The sequence below is a fragment of the Pholcus phalangioides genome, unplaced genomic scaffold, assembly GCF_987345545.1.
Source record: "Pholcus phalangioides strain wild (caught in Gottingen) unplaced genomic scaffold, Ppha-v1.0 ptg000042l_1, whole genome shotgun sequence".
Lineage (NCBI taxonomy): Eukaryota > Metazoa > Arthropoda > Arachnida > Araneae > Pholcidae > Pholcus > Pholcus phalangioides.
The window spans coordinates 10,728,893-10,749,659 of NW_028301628.1; the positions used below are offsets into that span (position 1 = coordinate 10,728,893).

The 20,767-nt window shown below is 35.0% G+C and overlaps 1 protein-coding gene across 2 annotated transcripts; it reads right to left on the reverse strand.

Annotated features, from left to right (window-relative positions):
• Positions 1-12,581: 12,581 nt before the first annotated feature.
• beg (malonyl-CoA-acyl carrier protein transacylase beg) lies at positions 12,582-20,712 on the reverse strand. Of its 2 annotated transcripts, none has more exons than XM_089255019.1 (5): positions 20,342-20,712; positions 18,324-18,536; positions 16,749-16,836; positions 15,126-15,343; positions 12,582-14,001 (listed from the first exon to the last, which is right to left on the reverse strand). In XM_089255019.1, the coding sequence occupies exons 1-5, from the start codon at positions 20,666-20,668 to the stop codon at positions 13,606-13,608; spliced, it is 1,242 nt and encodes a 413-aa protein (XP_089111145.1). In that variant the 5' UTR covers positions 20,669-20,712; the 3' UTR covers positions 12,582-13,605. The 2 variants fall into 2 exon arrangements, with proteins under 2 accessions (XP_089111145.1, XP_089111146.1); XM_089255020.1 differs by lacking the exon at positions 20,342-20,712 and adding an exon at positions 18,953-18,973 and having other exon boundaries at positions 13,588-14,001.
• Between the last annotated feature and the right edge of the window lie 55 nt (positions 20,713-20,767).

Genomic DNA, 20,767 nt, shown 5'->3' on the forward strand with positions numbered 1-20,767 from the left:
TTTTTTTTAGGGGGACCTCTACCATCAAGTCACGATGTCAAATTTAAAATTGTGATGATGTAAGGTATTTCCATACTGCGAGTTCTGTTTACTTGTTTACTTTTCAGGGGGGAAAAAAACAACTGAAAAAAATTAATTTACATGAGCTCCAAGGAACTCCAGTCAATAACTTTAATTTAGGATCATTCCACACTGATCAAACATTAATCTCATCATGAATTTTGAAAATGTTTTCATTCATTGCATTTAGGGAAAGTAACAGTTGATTTTCAGATGACATTTTAACCAAGAAAACCATTTGTGAAACCCTTGCTGGCTCAGACCATTTTTTTTTAAAGCATCTTGGAGGATTTTGTAAACAACTACGCTCCAATGACAATGGTTTATGAAAAAAATTGCAGTAGAATGCTGCTTGGTATGTGTGGGTTTAGGGAATAGTCACTTAGATCAAGTGGGAGAAGACGAGTGATGTCCCCTCTTCCCTAGAGGAAAATTATGGTTGCTTTCTACTCCTTTCCTTGTTTAAATAATTTAAAGTTGATATTTATTAATATTGACAGGTTGTTTGAACTGCTAAACTTCATGTCTTATGAAGGTATCTATTTGTCATTGCAAAATTTTCTATAGCTGCAAGAATATAATGTAAAAAAGAAATTGTTTCTTATGTTAGAAATTTTTCACAGAATTGAACATTTTTTCAATTTGATATTTAAATGAAATTGGCAGCTGCATTTTATATATGTATATAAAATAACAATAGCTCTCTGTTCCTGAGTAGCTTTTATTGTGAACGTTGTTTTTTTAACTTATACATAGTGATTATTTTTCTTAGTTAGAAACGTGCGAGTTAAAGTTGATCAGCTTTCCAACCATATTTGTATGGTTAGCATCTCACTTGCAAAATGACAGGTACTTGTAGGACATGCACAGGTGTAAATTAGCTTGCACTGCTGCTACAAAAAAAATTCCTCAATATCTTTTCTTTTTGAATTTACCATTGATAGTGGTTGCAGAACACTGGGACAAGTCCTGTGTCTCCTTCGTTGTGGGATCCTACTTATGTAGGATTATAACAGAGACAATGGCTAAATAGTATGTTTGCTAATGCTCGTGTATTGAATAGTGGAAGTGAGTATGACTACTACCACCATACATTGCTAGTATGACTGATAGAGGCCAAAACTTTCATAATATAAACCATCAAATGGCTCTGTTTTATCCAGAGAGAAAAGTTTTTGAATTTTTTTAAACTTTTCTATGATAAGAACTTTCCTATGATAAAGTGTTACAAATAAACTGAAATTCAGGCACTCCGTAGATATAAAAATCAGTCACCTAGCCTTAATAACAAGAGCTACGATTTGGTATGCTGAGGACTTTCTGGATGTAAGACACATCAGCATTTACATGCTGTTGTGTCAACACATCTACTGTTGCATCAAAGAGTTATGCAAGTTGGCCTTGCAAGACAGGCATCTCTTTTTATTAAACCCATTTCTACACTGCCCTGGAAATATTGTGATTCTCTTCGATCAGCATTAAAAACATCTACAAGTACCTGAAGTTACAAAACCACCTTAAAACATTATGCCAGGCAAACTAATTTTTCCCCCCTTTCTTTTGTCCAGGGAGTGTATATAATAGTTTTGAAAAAAATTTGGAATCTTTGTTTCAAATTCAAAAGAGTGAATAAATATAATCAAATCTTTCAATTTGAAAAAAAAAAAATTGAGAGTTTATTTTTTTATACGCATAAAATGTAGATTTAATTGCGATGAGAAAAATATCCAGTTTATTTTATTTTTTTGTTTTCAATATGAACAAAATTTTTATTTGCTTCCATGAATCACATGGAGCTGATTATTTCGATAGATTGTAATGTTGCTTATTATTTTTGAATTTTTGGACATCAAGTGGTTTGTTATGTAGAAATTACATGCACTGCTTGAGATAACATTTATATATGTTTTGATAAGTGTCACAAATATTAAGCTATATACCCAAAGTATTTAGACACAAACTGCACCAGAGAGCCATGCGGTGCATATTAATCTCTCAATGTATGTGTGACTTGGGCAACTTAAAAATTAAAATACAGGGTGAATTTCACTAAACTGCTAAACGAAAAGAGGTGAGTAGTTTTCAAGTGGAACATAAAACACCATTTTAGTCTCTTTATATTTCTTACCGTTTTAAAGATTTTGGGGACAATTTGATCATGCACTTTTTCAATTTTTAAGCATTTGTAGCTTGCCATTAAATCCAGATATGGTGTCACCTTATAGGATTTTTTTCTGCTCTTTCCAAATGTGTACTTAGTTTGAGTTAGGTCTCTCAGGAACTTCACAAATTTAGGTTTTTTTTGGATTTGACATTTTTCTTCTTCCACCATAACTCCAAAACAGTAGGAGATAGGACAGAGGTGTTTTATAATCTACTTGTGCTCATCTATCACCCCATTTTCATTTGGCAGATTAGGCAGAATTCACCCTATATACTTATGACAACTGATGTACCGTATACACTTGTGTATAAGTCTGGTTTTTTTTGTTCAAAAATTCATTCCTGAAGTGGGGAGGCATCAGCTTGAGCAGAAGAAATAAAATCCCAGGATTATCAACACTCCTTCCCCCTCCTCCATGGCAGTGATATGTTTATTCTTTTCTGCAAAGTAGATTTTACTCAATCCTTGTATACAAAGACTCTTTGCTGACGTCGCAGTATCATGCTGCCTCCCCCAACCAAACAATATGCATTGAGACCCTATTTGCAGGGTTAGCAGGTTTTTGACGGTTTAGACCATAGTTTAAATTGTCATGTCAAAAACCTCAAATATTGTTTTTCGGTATAAAAATTTCCATAGAAAATACACACATTGATTGCATGTAATATTTAAACTATGTTACACAAAGAATAAATATTTAGTATGATTGTAAAATAATTTCAGATAATGTAATTGCAATATAATTTCAGATAATGTAATTGCAATATAATTTCAGATAATGTAATTGCAATATAATTTCAGATAATGTAATTGCAATATAATTTTTTGACAATATATATCAAGATTGGGGGTTTTGGACAGAGGATTTTTCGCATGGATTTTATTGTACAAAACTGTACTTAACTGTCCAAAACTTCAAAAGCCAATGTATAACATGGAAACAGATTTTTTAAAACGAAAGTAACATACTGAAAACTAATTAGTTGAAAATTTAAAAAAATACCAAAATCCAAATTTGTCAAAAGAAAATGAAGTAGTAAAAGTATAAAAAAACTGTCCTTAACTGTCACAAACCTATCTAAAATATGACATGAAAATACTTTCTTTTCATTGCACTGTTCAACACTGATTTTGTTCCCAAAGATATTTTGGTGATTTTAGGGTAATTTTAGGAATCTGAATCTGGAATTGGTTTTATCACATTGGCTCCCCAGTTTTGGATATATATATATATATCTGTGTGTGTGTGTATATATGTATATCTCACACACTCACTCATAATACATAAGCATCATAGAAATCACATTGAAACAGTACAAAATGCAAATCAATAACAAAATTAACATCAATACATATAGACCAGTGATGTATGATGGTGATACAAATGGAATAGGAAAATAAATAGAAAAGTAAAAATTCAACACAAAAATTAGACTTCAGACTACATTGAAATAGTGAGAATTTGCAGTATTTCAAAAGCTAGAGCCAAATCCAGCAAAAATAACACCAGTTTTGAAATCAGCTGCCTAAATTTTTCCCTAATACAGTAGAAAGTTTCTTGAGAACACAATTTTTTTTTTTCTTTTGAACACTGTTATTGGCCTACTAATATACTATAGAAACTGTCTTTTCTCTTTTGAGACTCTTTAGCAGTCCAAAATTTGAAAGTCAGAGTTGGCAAAGTTTCGGACACCACTGTAAGTAAATACAGTCGATAATTTATCGTTATAACGGCCCCACATTATAGTATAGATACACTCAAGTTTACTATAAGTTAGATACACAATAAGAATTTTCTGTCTTTCCCTTTCCAAAGTTACAGAATATAATTAATTTCATTATTAATAATTAATTTAATCATTCATGATTTTCATTATTGTAATAAATTGATGTTTAAAAATAAAACATTGTAGTATGAAATTTTTTTTTCATCATTATGTTATAAAAAAAACATGGCCTATCTATTCTATTCAAAACATCATTCAAAATCATTCATTTATATTTTTGACAGTTTAAACAAATTTTTGATGCTTGCCAGATCAAAAACACAACCCTGCCTACAAATTAGACATATTTGATTACAATTACTATGTAATGCTATCTAAGGACCCCTTCATTTATCCTGATACTGCCTTAGAAAAATCACTTGGCCCGGGGGCCCATGATACTTTTGAGATGGCCCTGCTCAAGATAAGGGGGTTGGCTTATACACGAGTATATATGGTATGCTTAAGAAGAGCTGTTTGGGTGAGTGATAAATTTGTACAAAAAAAGTTTTTTAAGCAAATGTATCACCATTGATATGGACACTCATTACCAGCTAATGATCATTATAGGAGCACATTAAGTTTGTTCTACTCGTGCGACACTGTATCTATTTTTGTAGAGAGTGTTTCTAGATACTTTTGGCAATATGGGATATTTTATTCGTATAACAGCATTATGTGATGCCAAGTACTATTGTGGTGGGTTGGTAAGATATGAAGTCAGAGATGGGAAGAGTTCAGGGTACATGCTTCGAACCCACCCACGGGAAACTAGACATTTTTCTCAGCCACCTTGTTGGGCATTTTGCCTGTTGTGGTGTTGTATTTGTATTATGTACTTGTGAAGTGATCTCAGTCTGGTTCTTAACCATCTCTTCTGGCATATACAAGACCCGCATAAGGCATCTTTCATTTATGATAGTTCTATGGCAAAGTGAGATCTCAAACGAGGTAGCCAAATTCGACTGAAAATCTATAATACGAGTTGAATGATCAAAAATTCATTTAAATGTTTGTTTAAAACATTTTTAGTTTTAAAGATTGGAATATCAAAGACAAGAAAAAAATCTTTCTTCAAAAAAATTTTTGTAAGAGCTTCGGGCATTTTGTAGTCATTTTATGCATTTATGTACAGTGTTCAGAGATTTATATTTCATCAACATCCATCTTTATGGTGTCACCAAAAATTATGTGTCTTTTCCCTCTATATTGTAATTATTATTTTTTTTGTACCTAAAGAGTCGCAATTATAACCTGTTTGCTTCGTGGATCCGCATTTATTATCATTTTCTTTTATCCTCGTTGTTCCCAGTGCATATTGAGAATTCCTGTATGACATCTCTTGTTATAGTTATCAGAAGATTTGCATTAAACTTAGTTTTAAAAATACTCCTCTCTTTCTGTTTTATGTGCTTGTTTTTTTAAGACATATTTCTAGTTGGTTCAATCATAGTTCTTGATTGTGTCACATGTTTTGACTCTTTTTACATCTACTTAACTGAAAATTATCAAATAATATTTCCTCCTTGATTTTGTATATTGATGTTGCCCATCATTGCTTTAAAATTATTTTTGAGACTAAACTAAGGAGCCATTAACCAGTCAACTGTCCAATTAATTTCTCCGAGCGTTACCCGCAGTGTCCACTTTTTCTTTGAAGATGCGCGCGCTTTTCCCTTTTTTCCTTTTCTTGGAAGTTTGAAACATTAAAATATTTTTTTATAGCTCGAATGTGTCAAGACGTAATATGGCACCCCAAAAGTGGGGGGGGGGGTGTCATAATGTCCTGTGACTAAAAGAAATGCTGTTGGTGGATTTATGTGGAACCATAGTAGTTGAACCTTTGCTAAAAGATATATGAGTAATAAAACAGATGTATCTTTGCAAGGGAATCAGAAATAAAAAAAAAAGTGATGGGGCTGCAGCTTTGCAAAACATGACGAAGATAATAGTAATAATAATCTCAGACCTTGAAATATAATTGTTCAACTCCATCTAGTGATGAGATAATAAAGTAGAAGGATGGCTGTACAGATGGCAGCACATGTATGAGGCCGGTATTACACTATAAAAGTTCTTTGTCAAAGATAATTTATAAAATAAGTTTGACAAAAAAATTTGATAGTGTAATGGGTAACTTTGATAAAAAATGCTCTTTATCAAAGTTTCGTTTACCAAAGTCAGCCTCCTCATCCAATATTTGAAAAAAGATTAATGTTGATGCTTTCTATGCTGCAGTTTCAATTGCTCAAGTTTATGTACTTTGGGAGTTGATAAAGTAATTAAAAAAATGAGTGGTAGGTATCAATTGGATATCCAAGTTTTCGATTCAATGAACTGAATTAGTTCATACGATTTGAACGGTATAAAAAAATATAAAAATGATTTTAAATAAACTAAAGAAAAAAAATATTTTTTTGCTTCTATCACATACTGAAGTCAGTGGGAGCTACTTTAATTCCCTATGTGAATATCAGAGATTTGAATTTCCCTAGCTGAATGAAGAACAAACGTTTGGATGCTTATCGGTTATAACAAATTTAATTCCGTCCTAGTGAATTTTTATGGCAATGAGTGTATATATATGTTGAACTGGTATATATATTTGGTTGGTAGATATGAAATGATAAATACTGTACTTTCGGAAATAATATACATAGCCTGTTGGAATATATATATAGCCTATACTCAGTGTTATCTTACCACATGGGCCCGGGGCCTCACAAAAATGAAATGCGGTTGGAATTTCCGAGAATTCACCACGTAGGGCCTCAGAAAAATTATTTGGCCCGTGGGGCTCATGATGCTCTTAAGACTGCCCCGCTCAAACTTCTGGTACTTTTGCAATCAGGTAGTGGGGCCCTAGAACATCACTCGGCCTGGGAGCCTCATGATGCTCTCAAGTTTTACAGATATGGGTTATAGGAAGATCGGGGTAGGACGAGGCATGTCATGGGTCATGGTGACAATTTAGGAGTCCTCAAATTTTAGAGAGCGGGGGTCGTTTCCAAGTTTTCCTTTGGGGAGCAAAACTGGTGGATCGATTTTTTTTTTTTTAAATGGATTAAGTTCCATAAAATCAAAAGTTGTATTTCAAGAAAAAAGCCAGAATCTCTGAAGTACTACCGTACTATTGCGAAAATCGGCTTAAGGTGTGTTCTGTCAACATTATAGCTAGATGGCTATCTCTAGCTATAGATAACGCTGGTTCTGTTCATTCCCAGAATCACTCGAAGAAGGATCGACATAACTACAAGTTTGTGTCAGAGGTCCTCAGTCTTTGTAAACCATGCACCACAGTGGTCATCGGCTGAAGTTGGTTTTTAACTTCGAGCCATGAATGTGAGTCTGGCGCATGCTGAAAGTCTCTCCACTGAAAGCAACAGGCCTACAATGGTTCAAATATTCAGTCTCATTACGCTTCACTCCCAATTTAAAATATTGATGTCAGCACTGCAATATCAGGCACAACACCTTATACGCATTGAGACTGTTAGGCACACGCTCACATTCCCGGCACAACTCATTCAGTAGTATATTCCCCATGGTGATAGGCTGACCGGAGTTGTGCTCGGTTTGAAAGAAAGTCTTTGTAAACATCAGATCTATTGAAATATCTGTAACAATTCGACAGACCACTTACATCCATGATTTTTAAAAAGTTTCCTTCCATTTCACCCTTGTCTCAACGTTTACCCACTGCTCTCCAGAGTACTTCAAGTAGCACTTCAAAGCACTAAACAAATCAATATCGACAGCTCGCCTCTGGTAAAGGTTTGTGACTACCCTAGAATCTGTGACTCACACTTTGAGAAACACTGATTTGCAGTACACGGGTAATTAATTCAAACCCTACGTGAATATTTTTAATGTTTGTGACAAACATAAATAATTTTAGTTTTCAAGTCTGTATGAGGACCACTTGTTTCTGGTACAGACCCATCGCGAATAGGTCGAGTAGTTTTTCTCATTAAACTCGAATAATTATGGTGTATCGGTTTTCACGAATATCGGATGTGTAGAATGTTTTCACGACTTGGTTATATCCGGGCTCGACTGTTTATGCATTACATCACTGGATTTGTTGGTTCATATTGATGATACATTTATTTCATTATCATCTGAGATGGTTGACAGTGCCAATAAATTACACGAGGTGTAAAATCTTTTATCCAACATTGCCTCATCACCAATGTTTGATAAAAGAGTTACGCTGATGCGCTTCCATCCTGCACTGTGACATATTAACTTTTCAAAAACCTGTTCTTTCACCTCTCACTTGCCACTCCCTTCTCTCCCTGGGGACAAAAAAAAAAATTCTCTTCCGGTGTGTATTTCTTTGATTAAAAAAACTTGTGTTTTCAACAATAAATGTGATAGAAAATCGGGAACGTAACTAGGCTGGGGCACTCTGTCACAGGGCTCCGAGCCAAATGGGGCCCACAAAAATTTACACTAACCAGGGGTCTGTTGATCCAAAATTTGGGTCCGTTTTCCGGACCCTTCACAAAATTCCGGATCAGAAAAACGAACCCTTCACGAAAAATAAAAAAATAATGAATCCATAAATTTGAAATTTTTCATTTCTTTTGTGATAGATCAACTAGATTATTTCGCTTCCTACAAAATTACTCATTTCTCACAAAATTAATGACACATTTCACAAAAATAAAGAAAATTTTCACAAAAACAAGACCCTGCAAAAAAGTCTGGGCAGACCCCTGCTTACCCCAAATAGAAGTCTGCCCCGGGCCCGTAAAGGCACAATAAGGTGTTATAGGAAAATGAATTTTATGTCACCCGCAGCTCACTTGCCCAGTTCATGGTTTTACTGCTGCTCCCCAGAATAGTTAAGCAGTGCCGTCTTAAGGTATGGGCGCAGCCCGAGGACCTCACAAAAATGGGATCCTCACAAAAATGGGATCTGGTTGAGATTTTCAAAAATTTGCCTAGTAGGGTCTCAGAAAAATCATTTGCCCCGGGGGCCATGATGCTCTTAAGATGGCCCTGTAGTTAAGTGGTGTTTTCAATTATAAAAGTACCAATTCAAAGCAAAAAGAGGCACAAAAATCAATATCTTCATCTCGCCGGGACGCCCATAGAAGCCACGGCGCACACTTTGAAAAACCCTATCATATCACATTAATGATACATTTATTTAATTATCATCTGAGAGGTTGTGAAGATTAAATTAATCTATTATCTCATGGGTGGCTAACCTCTCTCTATTCGAGGGCCAATATAATGTTCAGTTGCTACATCCACTCCGATGTATATGCCACGGTTCAAGCTCGGAGACAAGGTGAGATGGTAAAAGTCTGAAAATGTTTTTATTTGGGACTCATTACCAAGTCGAAGCCCGTTTTTATTCAGTCAATAAACCATCGTTAAATTAATTCATTTATATATAAAACAGGCTTTAACTGGGAGTAAATTAATTATGAGCATCAATTACTTAAATAGCGTCAAAACCTCATCATGGTGGTTATTTCGTTTGTTAATTCATTATTTGTTTATAATTATTAAATTATTATTCATAAACTAATAAGCATCAGGAACTAATAAGTTCATGGCGATTAATTGATTCATTTAAAGCAGACTTTGACTTGGTAAAAATCCGAAGTGAAAACATTTACAAGCGTTTTTTGGACTTTCACCAACTCGCCTTGATAAAACCCGAGTCTCTGGGATTTCACCGTGACATGAGCCGCAATAAGTAATATGATGAAACATGGACAATTTAGTCGCTAAACTTTAACTCTGGGCGTTGTGTATTCCTCAACTTCTTCATAAACTGACGTATTCATTATTCATTAAGTTGCGTTCTCAGCTAGATGTAATGCATCAAAATAATTAGCTTCTTCCGCAAATTATTTCATCCAATACAATCATCCACACAGGGGTGTTGGAGCTGTGGGTGCTCAAGAATGCACAGTAATTTGTAACATGGATCCGAGCACTCCCAGAATTGATTCAGAAATTAAAATTTCCGATATAAAACTAAAGACGAGCACCCACAGTTTAGAAACACTTCCGACGTCCCTGCATCCACATAAGCTTCATGTTTTTTTTAAAACCGAAGCCACTACACAGAGGTTGCAAATGATAAATTTCCTATAGCAAATGGTAAAAAAAATTTCTTCATCCATAACTTCTATCAGCAACAGCACAACACTAACGAAAACTTTTGCAAAAACAATTTTATATAAATCTTTTATAGTGTAATGTGGTCCATTTCCTTTATAAAATAAATTTTATAAAAAAAATTTCAATATAAAATTTATAAAAGAAATTTTATCAAACTTTTATAGTGTAATACCGGCCTGACAAATTATTTCGTCATATCTATGTGAAAAAGGCTGAAAAGTCTGTGTCTGCAAATGCCGTCGCAGGCACCACCATTACACATAGCAGCGACGGCAAATGCTGACGTAACCACTTGACTGGTTAAATTATGACAAGGCCAAGGGTGTTATACAAAGGAAAGGTTCAAGAACCGCTGTCTTAGATTATTCTTTTATCCTCTTCTTCGGCACGGTTCAGTTAAGAGGTAACATTGCCACAGTAGAAATCGTTAAACCCTCTTTGAGATTCTGCTTCATTATTTCATGATGTTTATATAATTTTTAACAAACGTGAGGCTAAAAAACATCACATTGCTTTACAAAATATCCAAGCTTGTCATTACCAAAATGAAAGGCTTTCATCAATGCTAGAATGCAGTGCATTCAGCAGTGAAATCAGGTTTGGCAAGATATCTTTCCAATAACGTGGAGGTTAAAATATTTATGTAGCCAAATTCCTCTCTTAATACTTTGAAGTACTTCCAGCAATTGATATTGCTGTATTTTTCTTTATATACAGGGCATCCTCTTGTAGCATTTTTCAATTATAATATTTTCATTAAAAAATAATATAAAAAGAAAATATATATAGGTAAATAAGAGTTGAACCAAGAGAAAATAAGGCATACTAAGTGAGAAAATGTTCTAAATGGGAACATTATAAGCAGCATTCACTGTAATCTGTGGATTATATATTAAAAAACACATCTGAATTTTAGTACATGCAAATGTATACAGGGTGGTCAGAAAGTAACTTTACTGACATACGAGCCCCTGGGGGGGGGGAGGGGGCATAAAAATTAATGAATGTGGATAAAATTTGAGATGAAGGTGTTTCAGAGTATGCACTTGCCATCAAGAAGCTAGGGGCTTGTATATCTACAAAGTTTATGACCATCCTGCTGTGTATTACGTAGATTTTTTTTTACAGAGCAATTGGAATAGCAATTAAAGTTTTAAACGATTTTTAAAAAATAGTTCTTGAAAGATTCATAGATGGCACATAGTTGTATTAGTAGGAAGAGTGACATTTGTCGTACAAAAGTCTAAACAATTCCTTTCATTCATTAAGATTTTGTACCAAGTCAACCAAGTTTTCATATGAAGATTGTATGTAGCTGCTGGTTCTACAATGAAATTTTTTTGAAAGTAGTGAAATTCATATCAGTGGATTATACGCAGGAAAATACTGTACTGTAATGAACTTTTAGTACACCGCCAATCGACTGCTTTTACAAGGGGACACCAGTATCGATTGGTGAGGGACAATGCAAGGTTATGGTGTCACAGGGAATTTTTCTCTAATAGGGTTGTTAATAAATGGAATAGCTTACCCCCGGAGGTAGTAAATTGTAGTACAATTGACACGTTTAAAAAGAAATACGATAAACATGTTGGGGTAAATCGAGAAGCTATCCATTCTTAGAATAAGACAACCATAAGTATTCTTTATGGGGCGTTATATAATATTTTATCATGTGTATATATTGTTTATAATTTGTGTTAATTGCATTTTTAATTGGGTTGCTGTATTTTTTAAATATATGACATCCATATTTTTATGGGCATCTTTTTATCAGCCACCTCGTTGGGCATTTTGCCTGTTGTGGCGTTGTATTCGTATTTGTATAGACAGCTAGAGATGTGAACAGACTCGTTGTCTTTCATTTTGGAATGGAAAAACCTGATTTTTGTTCAAAGTTATGCCTAATCATTGAAAAAAGGATAAATAATAGTGATGTCACACTTTACTCAAAGATGGCTTGTAGGTCGATGTTGGGTTTCAAAGAGTCATATATACACAGCCATGATAAAGAATTAAAATTATTTTCAAGTTATAGGATGCTGTATTTAAATAAAGTGTACTATATGTTGGGCGCAGGTGCAAGAAACTGGGGTTAAGGTTCTTTCATCCCCTATATATGCAGGACTTGCAACAACCTTATATAGCACCCTGCCTCCCATCGCCAAATATTTTTTTCACTTGAATATATGTAGAAAATATCTTGAAAATTGAATATATGTAGAGATGCAAATTTTTTGGAACGAAAAATTCATTTCTGCATTCACAGGGACTCAAATTCCCATCCTCTGGCATGCCAAACAAGTGCTTTAGCACTGATAAGCTATAGAAGCAAATAAAATATCTCTTCCTCAGAGCATATCTGCTTCTATAACTTGTTGTGGTTCCTAACGTGCAAGGTTCGAATGTGAGCGAATCTCTGTTAATAAGCCGAGCAACAGGCCAACAATAATAAAAGTATTTAATCGTTACACTTCACTCATAGTTTGAAAAATAGATGGCAGCACTAAAGAAAAGGAATGTGAAACAAGCATCACTCCAACAACATAAATATGTCAAGGCCATGCATATACATACACTCACACAACACGTTCTCGCATGTACCGATTCGTTAGAAATTCCTCAGAGGAAGGTATACATGTGCACGTTCAGTTAAGTAATAGTGTAGTAGCACTACAAATTCATGCACAATGCTATTAGGTACACATACACACATTCAGTACAACTCAATCGGAGGGTCTGTTACCTCACCCCCAGAAATGTTTTAAAATGACTGATTTGTGTATAGAATAACATATACTTAAGTCAATTGTTTTATCAGTATGCACCTCCCTCCAAAATAAAATTCCTGGTTATGGCCAGCACAAAGTAACTGCATATGTACATGGATCATTGTTACTACTGCTTGAATAGGGCTTTGTGAACTGATTAAGGAAATTTTTATAAATTGGGGGTTGGGGAGAGGGTACAGCTTCTAACCTCCTACATAGCCTTGCAAGTTGATAATGATAACTTATAAGGGAAAAATAAGTCTGGTTTCACCTTAATTTCAAAATGCAAAAAAAAAAAACTTTTTTGACAGAAAATAAATAACATAAACCAAAATCTCCTGATAACTGTGAACAAATTTTTTCCCATATTATGATATTGGCCTGTTCCGTGATAACACTACTGAATGATAATATTATCCCGGATTCTTTAATAAATGATGTCTACTGTGATAATATATTTCAGAGCCATCTTCACAATGTCAGAGACCTTAGGATAGCTACCCAGGGCCATAACTATAAACTGAGGGCCTCACAAAAATTTATACGTATTTTACATAATTTTTTTCCTTTTTAAGGGCCCCCCCCCCCTAAAAAAATTTCTGCCCCGAGAAGGCATGCTAGGGCTCTGTAGCGATCCTAAAATCCCTGGCATTTAAAAAAGAATAGCTGTTTCAAAATATGTAGTTTGATCTTTTATCTATGCCACTATATTTTCACAAGATTGATAAGCTTTTGCATTATTTTGTTTCAACACAGTTTTAAGTGACTTTCCAGGTCCACATTCATAAATGTTTGGAAAAGGCGTTTCTTGTGGTCGCTCGAAAATTATGTGCATCGTCTGCTCCCATTTGACAGGACTACACATTTGCTCTTCAAGTTTCTTCCTGATTTGCTCGATACGTGTGTAAGGCTTGCCGTCAACATTACAGTGCACAGGTATCAGAGGTACTTGAATTCGAGCTGATTGCAATGCATTCTTCAGTTTTTCTTTTGCTGGTTTCATGAGTTTTGTGTGAAATGCACCACTCACTGGAATATACTTTATCTTCTTGATTCCAAGGTCAGAAGCATTCAGTTCGATGAATTTCAAAGCCTTAAAAAAATATTAATTTACAATTTTTGATTAATAATTTGTGAAAAAATACACTAATCACTTCTTTTAGGGGGGGGGGGCTATTTTTCATGACTAATGTACAGTATAAAAAAAACTCAAGTTTACATAAATACAGAATAAAGTACAGGGTGCGCGGAAAGTCCACAACATGCTATGAAAATTAATAAGAAATCAATCTATTTATGTAAAAAACAAGTGTGGTTTGCACTAAAATACAAATTATGCCAAGGAGATTTTTTTTGATAAATTAGAAAAAAATAGTTCACAAAATCTCACTCACAGATATAAATAGTGTCAAGAATTCTATGAAGATGGATTGGATGAGGTAGGGGACCCCTATTATAGCCTCTTCAGATTTCAACTCCCTTTGACTCCTTGTGGGGACATGGTGAAGATAAGGCCCATGTGTAACCCACATTGAGGTATTAAATATAACAATGGTGGAAGTGATTGAGACTTTTTGGCAATTGATTTTAGCGGATAACAGGGATTAAAATTGATGTGTGTCAGAGGGTTTCTTTTTCTGAATCCCAGAACCACTAAAATTTCTGAAACAATTTAATAGACCACTAATTTACTGTATTTCAGCCTGCTTCATCATTCCAACATTAATGGATATCATTGTTATTGCATACCATAGAATAATTTTCATTCAATTAGAATTTAATTTTCATGTTTGCCTGCATCATCTTCACGGACCATAAGTTGAGAAACACTGGTTTAAGTAAAATCTTAGTTACAAAGACTGCTCATATTGAAATGTAGTTGTTTTATGTTATTCAAATTTACATTAGCATTAATTATGCACCATTTATGTCACATTTTATGTCTTACGTCTAACTTTTCATGATATAGTGCCATTTGTGAGTAGAATTCCGAGCTATTTATTTAAATTTATTAAAATAAAAGAAACTATATCATGATAAATATTTTAGTGTAAACCAGTTTTTTTAAATGAAAACTTGTTGATTAATTAATTTTTAAATTGTATAATGGACGTTTCGTCAACCCTTTACAATTAAAAAAAAAAGAGAGCACATTGTACCCACAAAAATTTAGCGATACTTAATATGAAATTTTCATGTTGAAAAATTCTGAAATACCTCCATATGCCCAGCGATGACTCTGATGTCTGGGCATAAGTAGATGGCAACACTGCATTCAGGATCTTCAATGCCCCTACGGGCACACCATTCTCTCGCTGCCGCACATGCATATTTTATCTTCGTCTCACGTCTGAGTATAACTGTCATCATACCGCTTGGACATAATTCTGATGCTGATTGCATTGCTTCTCCTCGGATCTTCAGCAGCTTCACAGCTATCATGCAAATATTATAGAATGAGGAAAATATTCTGATTGAATGAGTTACAAAAATATTTTATCTTCATACAAACCTACAAAATAAAACAGTTTCTAAAATCTAACGAAGAATTTATGATGTACATTATATAAATATTTAGTTTTTGCTGCAATTCTTTTCAGGTATAGTATACCCAAATGTCTGATTTCAGTCATAGATTGGGAAAAATTTTGTACACAAATTTATAAATTAAGTAAAATTTCATTCACCTACATGTTTTAAATGAATGTAGATAATTTTCTTTTTCTTTTGCAAACTCAAGGCAATTTATGAAATGAACTTATGATTTTAAAATATGGACGACTTTTACTAATCCGGCGCATATCAGACCAGGGTATGCCAGATTACCGAAATCGCAGATTACTAGAAATTAATTGGAAAAGCCCATTCAAATAATATAAACTTCTATACAGAGACATGAAGTGGCATGTTTTCCTCTTCTATGGGCTCAAAGAAAACCTGCCTACTAAGAATGCTAGAGAGGCCATTCAATAATCTAGCTGTGCTGTAGTGAGTCTACTGCAAGGTGGCGAACCCGCGGGAGGCCATGGTACCAAGATTAGCATGTGCGAACGCTTTAAAAAAAAAACTAAAGAAATTTTATTTCATTTTTCAATCAAAGAAATTCTCTCCAACTCTAATAAACAATCCTTTTCTTATGAATGATGGTCTTGGCTGGCAAATCTATATTTAGAATGGTTGGTAGTCTTAAAATTATGAAATGAGAGACTTTCTATTCAATGCGTTTCTCTTCAGTTTTTCATCTCTGGACATCCCACGTGTATGAGATTCAGTATTATTTGCATGGGGAACATGTATTGTATAATATAATTGCATTGTATATCCATGAATTCTTGGGGGGTGGGGAAGTACCTTGAGTCTCCGGTTCTTATGCCCAACATGGTGTAGGTGAGATGAACTTCTATCAATATATGTATGTACACAATCTGCATTGTGATTATCAAATTTACAACTCAAATATAAAAACAATACAGAATTCAAAAGAGTGAAAAACTGAAAATTTTTTTGAATGTAAGAAGGCAGCCAAATAATATTTTGCAGGAAGGGAACTGATTGTGACCTGTAAAATAGGATGCACAGTCTGTATGTTAAAATTTGCAGAGTGGGAATTGCATTGAAAATAATCTTCACTGTGGCACAGATTAGGAAAAGTTTAGCCACCCCAGTCTACTGTATAGTGAAACATTGCAAGAAATACTACTTCACTGAAACACATGTTTACTCCTTTTGAAGTAAAAGATTTTGAAACATTATTGAATAACATATAAAGTTTTGTTATTGCATTGCACTTTTTTGGTTCCACATTAATGAGGTTTGACTATCTCTCACCCATTTTCTTACCTTCTTCGAATTCCAAAGCTCCAGCAAATACCAGAGCCGAATATTCACCCACACTAAATCCAGCTGCAGCAACACAGTTTTCAATCATCTGAAATGAATTTTTATGAAAAATGATAAAACAGAGCAAGTTATTAGTTGTGTGTATTTATATAAATTAAACTGCCAACGTACTTCGTGTACATAGGCTATATCTACTATCATAATTATACAGTTGATGCTCATTATAACGACCATTCTATTGAAACGACCAGAAGGATAAGTCCCAAATGTTTTCATGGAACGACTATCATATATATATGTTACTTTCGATATAATGACCCTCCTAATATAACATCCGTTTTTGACAGGATGAATAAATGACATTAGTCCGAAATAAATTTCTGGCAACAGGCTTTATGGGAACCTGGATACATCTGGTTGTGTGTTCAGTAGTATAAAAATTTGTATTTGCTGCCAGTGATGACAGGCAATTTTAACATTCAGTAAATCTCCGGAATCACCCTAGTTTCCATGGGACAATGGGCTTAAATCCCCTTGTGTGATAGAACCTGCATGTCTTTCGGTTGTTCAGTAGATTTACCTGTAAAACTTGCCCTCACTCAAGAAATTTAGTGATGATACAGTATTTCAAAGAACTTCACAATTTAAAAAATTTGTATGGATAATACACCGGGTGCATTGGGCATATGGTATATTACTGGCGTACCATTGATCCTAAAGGCATACTTCCAATTAGAAAAAGTATCCAAATGACATGTAGTACTTAGATATGTGTCATTCATGTTTCACATTCGAACATGTTGCAAGGGGTTGTATAGTTATTAAAATAAAAATGTTAGTGGAAAAAAACTGAGTTAAATACAGATAAACCTTATCCGTACACTTTCCAGTGCCTTCATTGTTGCTCGCTGTACTTCATCAGAACCTGAGAATCACTGTCCCTTAAGCAAATTCTTTATCCAAAGAAAAAGTCACATGGGACAAGATGGGGGGAATAAGCTAGTTGTGAAAGGTAATCTGACAACAGCAGGGACCTGGGATCTTAAATGTCTGCATGGTTTGGTGAGATGCAAGTGACCAAATCTTTGGAAGGCAAAGTCATGGGTGCTCTATCACAATAATATGGCAGCTCACAGGTCTCACCTGGTATCAGATTACCTGTCAAAACACCACATTCTGACACTTCTACAACCAGCTTATTTCCCTTATCTTGCCACATGTAACTTTTCCCTCTGATGAAGAATAAGCTTAATAAGCAATGATTCTCAGGTTCCAAAGAAGTGCAGTGAGCAGTGACGTATGTACAGCATGTGCCGATTCCCTAGAAGTTCTGCAGAGGAATGTGGATGAGGTGAATGTGTGGTTTAGTAGTAGTGAGCAGAGGCACTGGAGAATGTGACAAAAAGAAGGCTTGCAGGTTGCATTTACATCTTTGTATGAATAATAGCAAAAATGTATAATTGCATAGGGTAATTACTTCAAAGGAAGCACCAAATAAACAGGTTCTATCTGTACTCACCCAAAATGTAAACAAGTCTTGGAATATTTTGAACGTAGTAGTAAATCACAACATACCTCAGGAGAAGTAGCTCTAAGTCTCTCAACAGCAGCCAATGACGCCACAACCACAGCTACTTGACAATGGACAGTGTCATCAAGTAATTGTTTCGGACCATTCAAACATAGATCAAGTAAATTGTAGCGAAGAATATCATTAGCTGACTTGAACATTTCTTGGACAGTATCATATTCTAATAATGATTTCCCCATTCCTACATACTGTATACCCTAAATGAGGGAAGGAAAATTATAAAACAATCATTTCACATCATCATTCTTATTAATATTGCATAAGAACGATCATTCTGTATGAATTTAAAGACAAGTAAAATAAATCTATGTGTTTTCAGCCCATTTATTTCAACAAAAGTCAGAACTAATGAATGTTTTGTACCAAAGTATCATCGCAAGTTTATTCAACATTTTGCCAACTCCAGTGGTTGGCACGATGAGATGTTTATATTTCTTGAAACTAAGGCAAAATGCTAATCACTGGAATGGACAGAACTTGCGGCGAGTGCTCAAACTCAAAACATACGAGCATCACTGATTTTCCCAAATTACAGAATCAAACATTTTTTATTATTTCATTCTATGAATGATAAAAAGACTATGAATGAAAAGATAAATTGAAGACAGCTCACATTCCAGCCTCAAAGTTGAAGAACCAGAGAGAATAAGACTTCAGCCGATTGCCACTGTGCCATCTCTAGGGTTCGAACTCAGATCTTAGATGTGAGTCTATGACGATACCCACACAACCACACAGCAGCAAAAAATGGTGCTGTAAAGATTGGGGACCATGGAAGAGGACTTTGGTTTAACTAAGCAGTCTTTAAAGCATAGTTCATGGGCCACTTGTGGTTAGCTGAGCTCTTTGATAATATGTGAAGAATAGCTTAGTGGATTCTGCAATCCACTAAGCTATTCTTCAGGCTTTCCACTAAGCAGGCTTCATTAAAATGTCAAATATGGTCACTGTGGGTAAATGGTTGAAGAACCCTTGTCTAACTAGTGCATTAGGTATTATATATCAATGATGCATTTATTATAATGGTCAGAAAGTTTTGAAAAAGACAAAATTCTGTGAATCTGTAAATTTCTTAAGCATGCATTACTGCTGTTTGGCAACTTTTTTTTTCTTATTATTTGAACAGAGGTCTTCAACCTTTTTCCAGTCGCAAGCACTGCCTGTACCAATCATAAAAAATGAGACACCCTTATGTAGAGTTCACCATACGATTGCATGCAATGACAATGATTTCAATCAACTGAATGCAATTCCTCCAAGGTGTTTAATTGGTATGTTTATCAAGTGCTTGCAAGCACAAAATCGGTGAAGAGCATTGAGCACTCTGGGTAATCCAGGGAGCACTGCAGTGTTCGCGAGCAATGGGTTGAAGATGCCTGGTCTAGAACTATTTAGTGCTTTTTGTTAGGGTTACCAGAGGAACAATATCAAACAGTCATCTGTGCTGCAAGTAACTTGAGTGATGTGGAAATTAAGTGCTTTGGAACTGTGCCACAAGTTACTTAAATGATCTCTAAATGTGCCGCTAGTCACTTATGTGACCTCTAAATGTGCCACTAGTCACTTATGTGATCTTGGACACTTAAGTGGTCTTGATATGTGCCATGGGCACTCAAGTGATGTAGAACTGCAGTGCAGGTCACTTGAGTGATCCAAAAATGTACAGCGCGTCACATAAGTGATGTGAAACTACACCACAAGCCAATTAAATGCTCTGGAACTATGTCACGAGTCATTTACGCGATGTAGAATTGCCCCACGGGTCACTTAAGTGATCCGTAAATGTGCCACGAGCCACTTAATTACTCTGGTATTGTGACGGGGTCACTTTAGTGATCTGTAAAATGCCACGGTTCCTTTAATTTATCTGTAAATGTGCCGCTAAATTTATTTTTACAAAATTTTGTTTGAGGTAGCGGGCAAGATGATTTTGAGGGCCACATCTGACCCTGGGTTGAGTATATTTTGTGTAGAAGTTGAACATCAAATCAGGAGCACGTGCCTGTCCGGGAAACAGCAACACTGATGTACGTTTTGGATCGATCTGAGGTCGAACTGAATGTCTCGCTTGACTTTTCTTCGTCAAAGTTGGATAGACCGGAGAAGACCATGAATCGCTGGGCGGGTCCTCGATCTCATATGATGCACATTCCTCCAACAAAGACTTGGCATTTTGATTGTTTCTTGATCGAGAGTTAGAAGATTCCTCATCATTCAGGCTTTTTTCCTTCTCTGAAAAGTCACTGCAAGTCCGAATGAGATGACATTTGGGTACATTTCGGAATGCAGCGCTTCGTAATGCGAGAAATGGATTCAAAACACCTCTCATGCCCGTCGTCAATGTTTACAAATATTACAATTCCCTGAAGGTGGACGGCGGTGACCAAAGGACGGTGGTGACTGCTTTCAGGTGAAAAGGAGGGGGAGT

Coding starts and splice junctions, on each gene's coding strand:
- beg (XM_089255019.1), bottom strand. CDS start 20,668: ATGAGAGGTGTTTTGAATCCATTTCTCGCATTACGAAGCGCTGCATTC. Junction 18,537..20,341: donor TGTTGCTGTTTCCCGGACAG/GCACGTGCTCCT, acceptor TCCCTCATTTAG/GGTATACAGTATGTAGGAAT. Junction 16,837..18,323: donor TTAGAGCTACTTCTCCTGAG/GTATGTTGTGAT, acceptor AATTCATTTCAG/ATGATTGAAAACTGTGTTGC.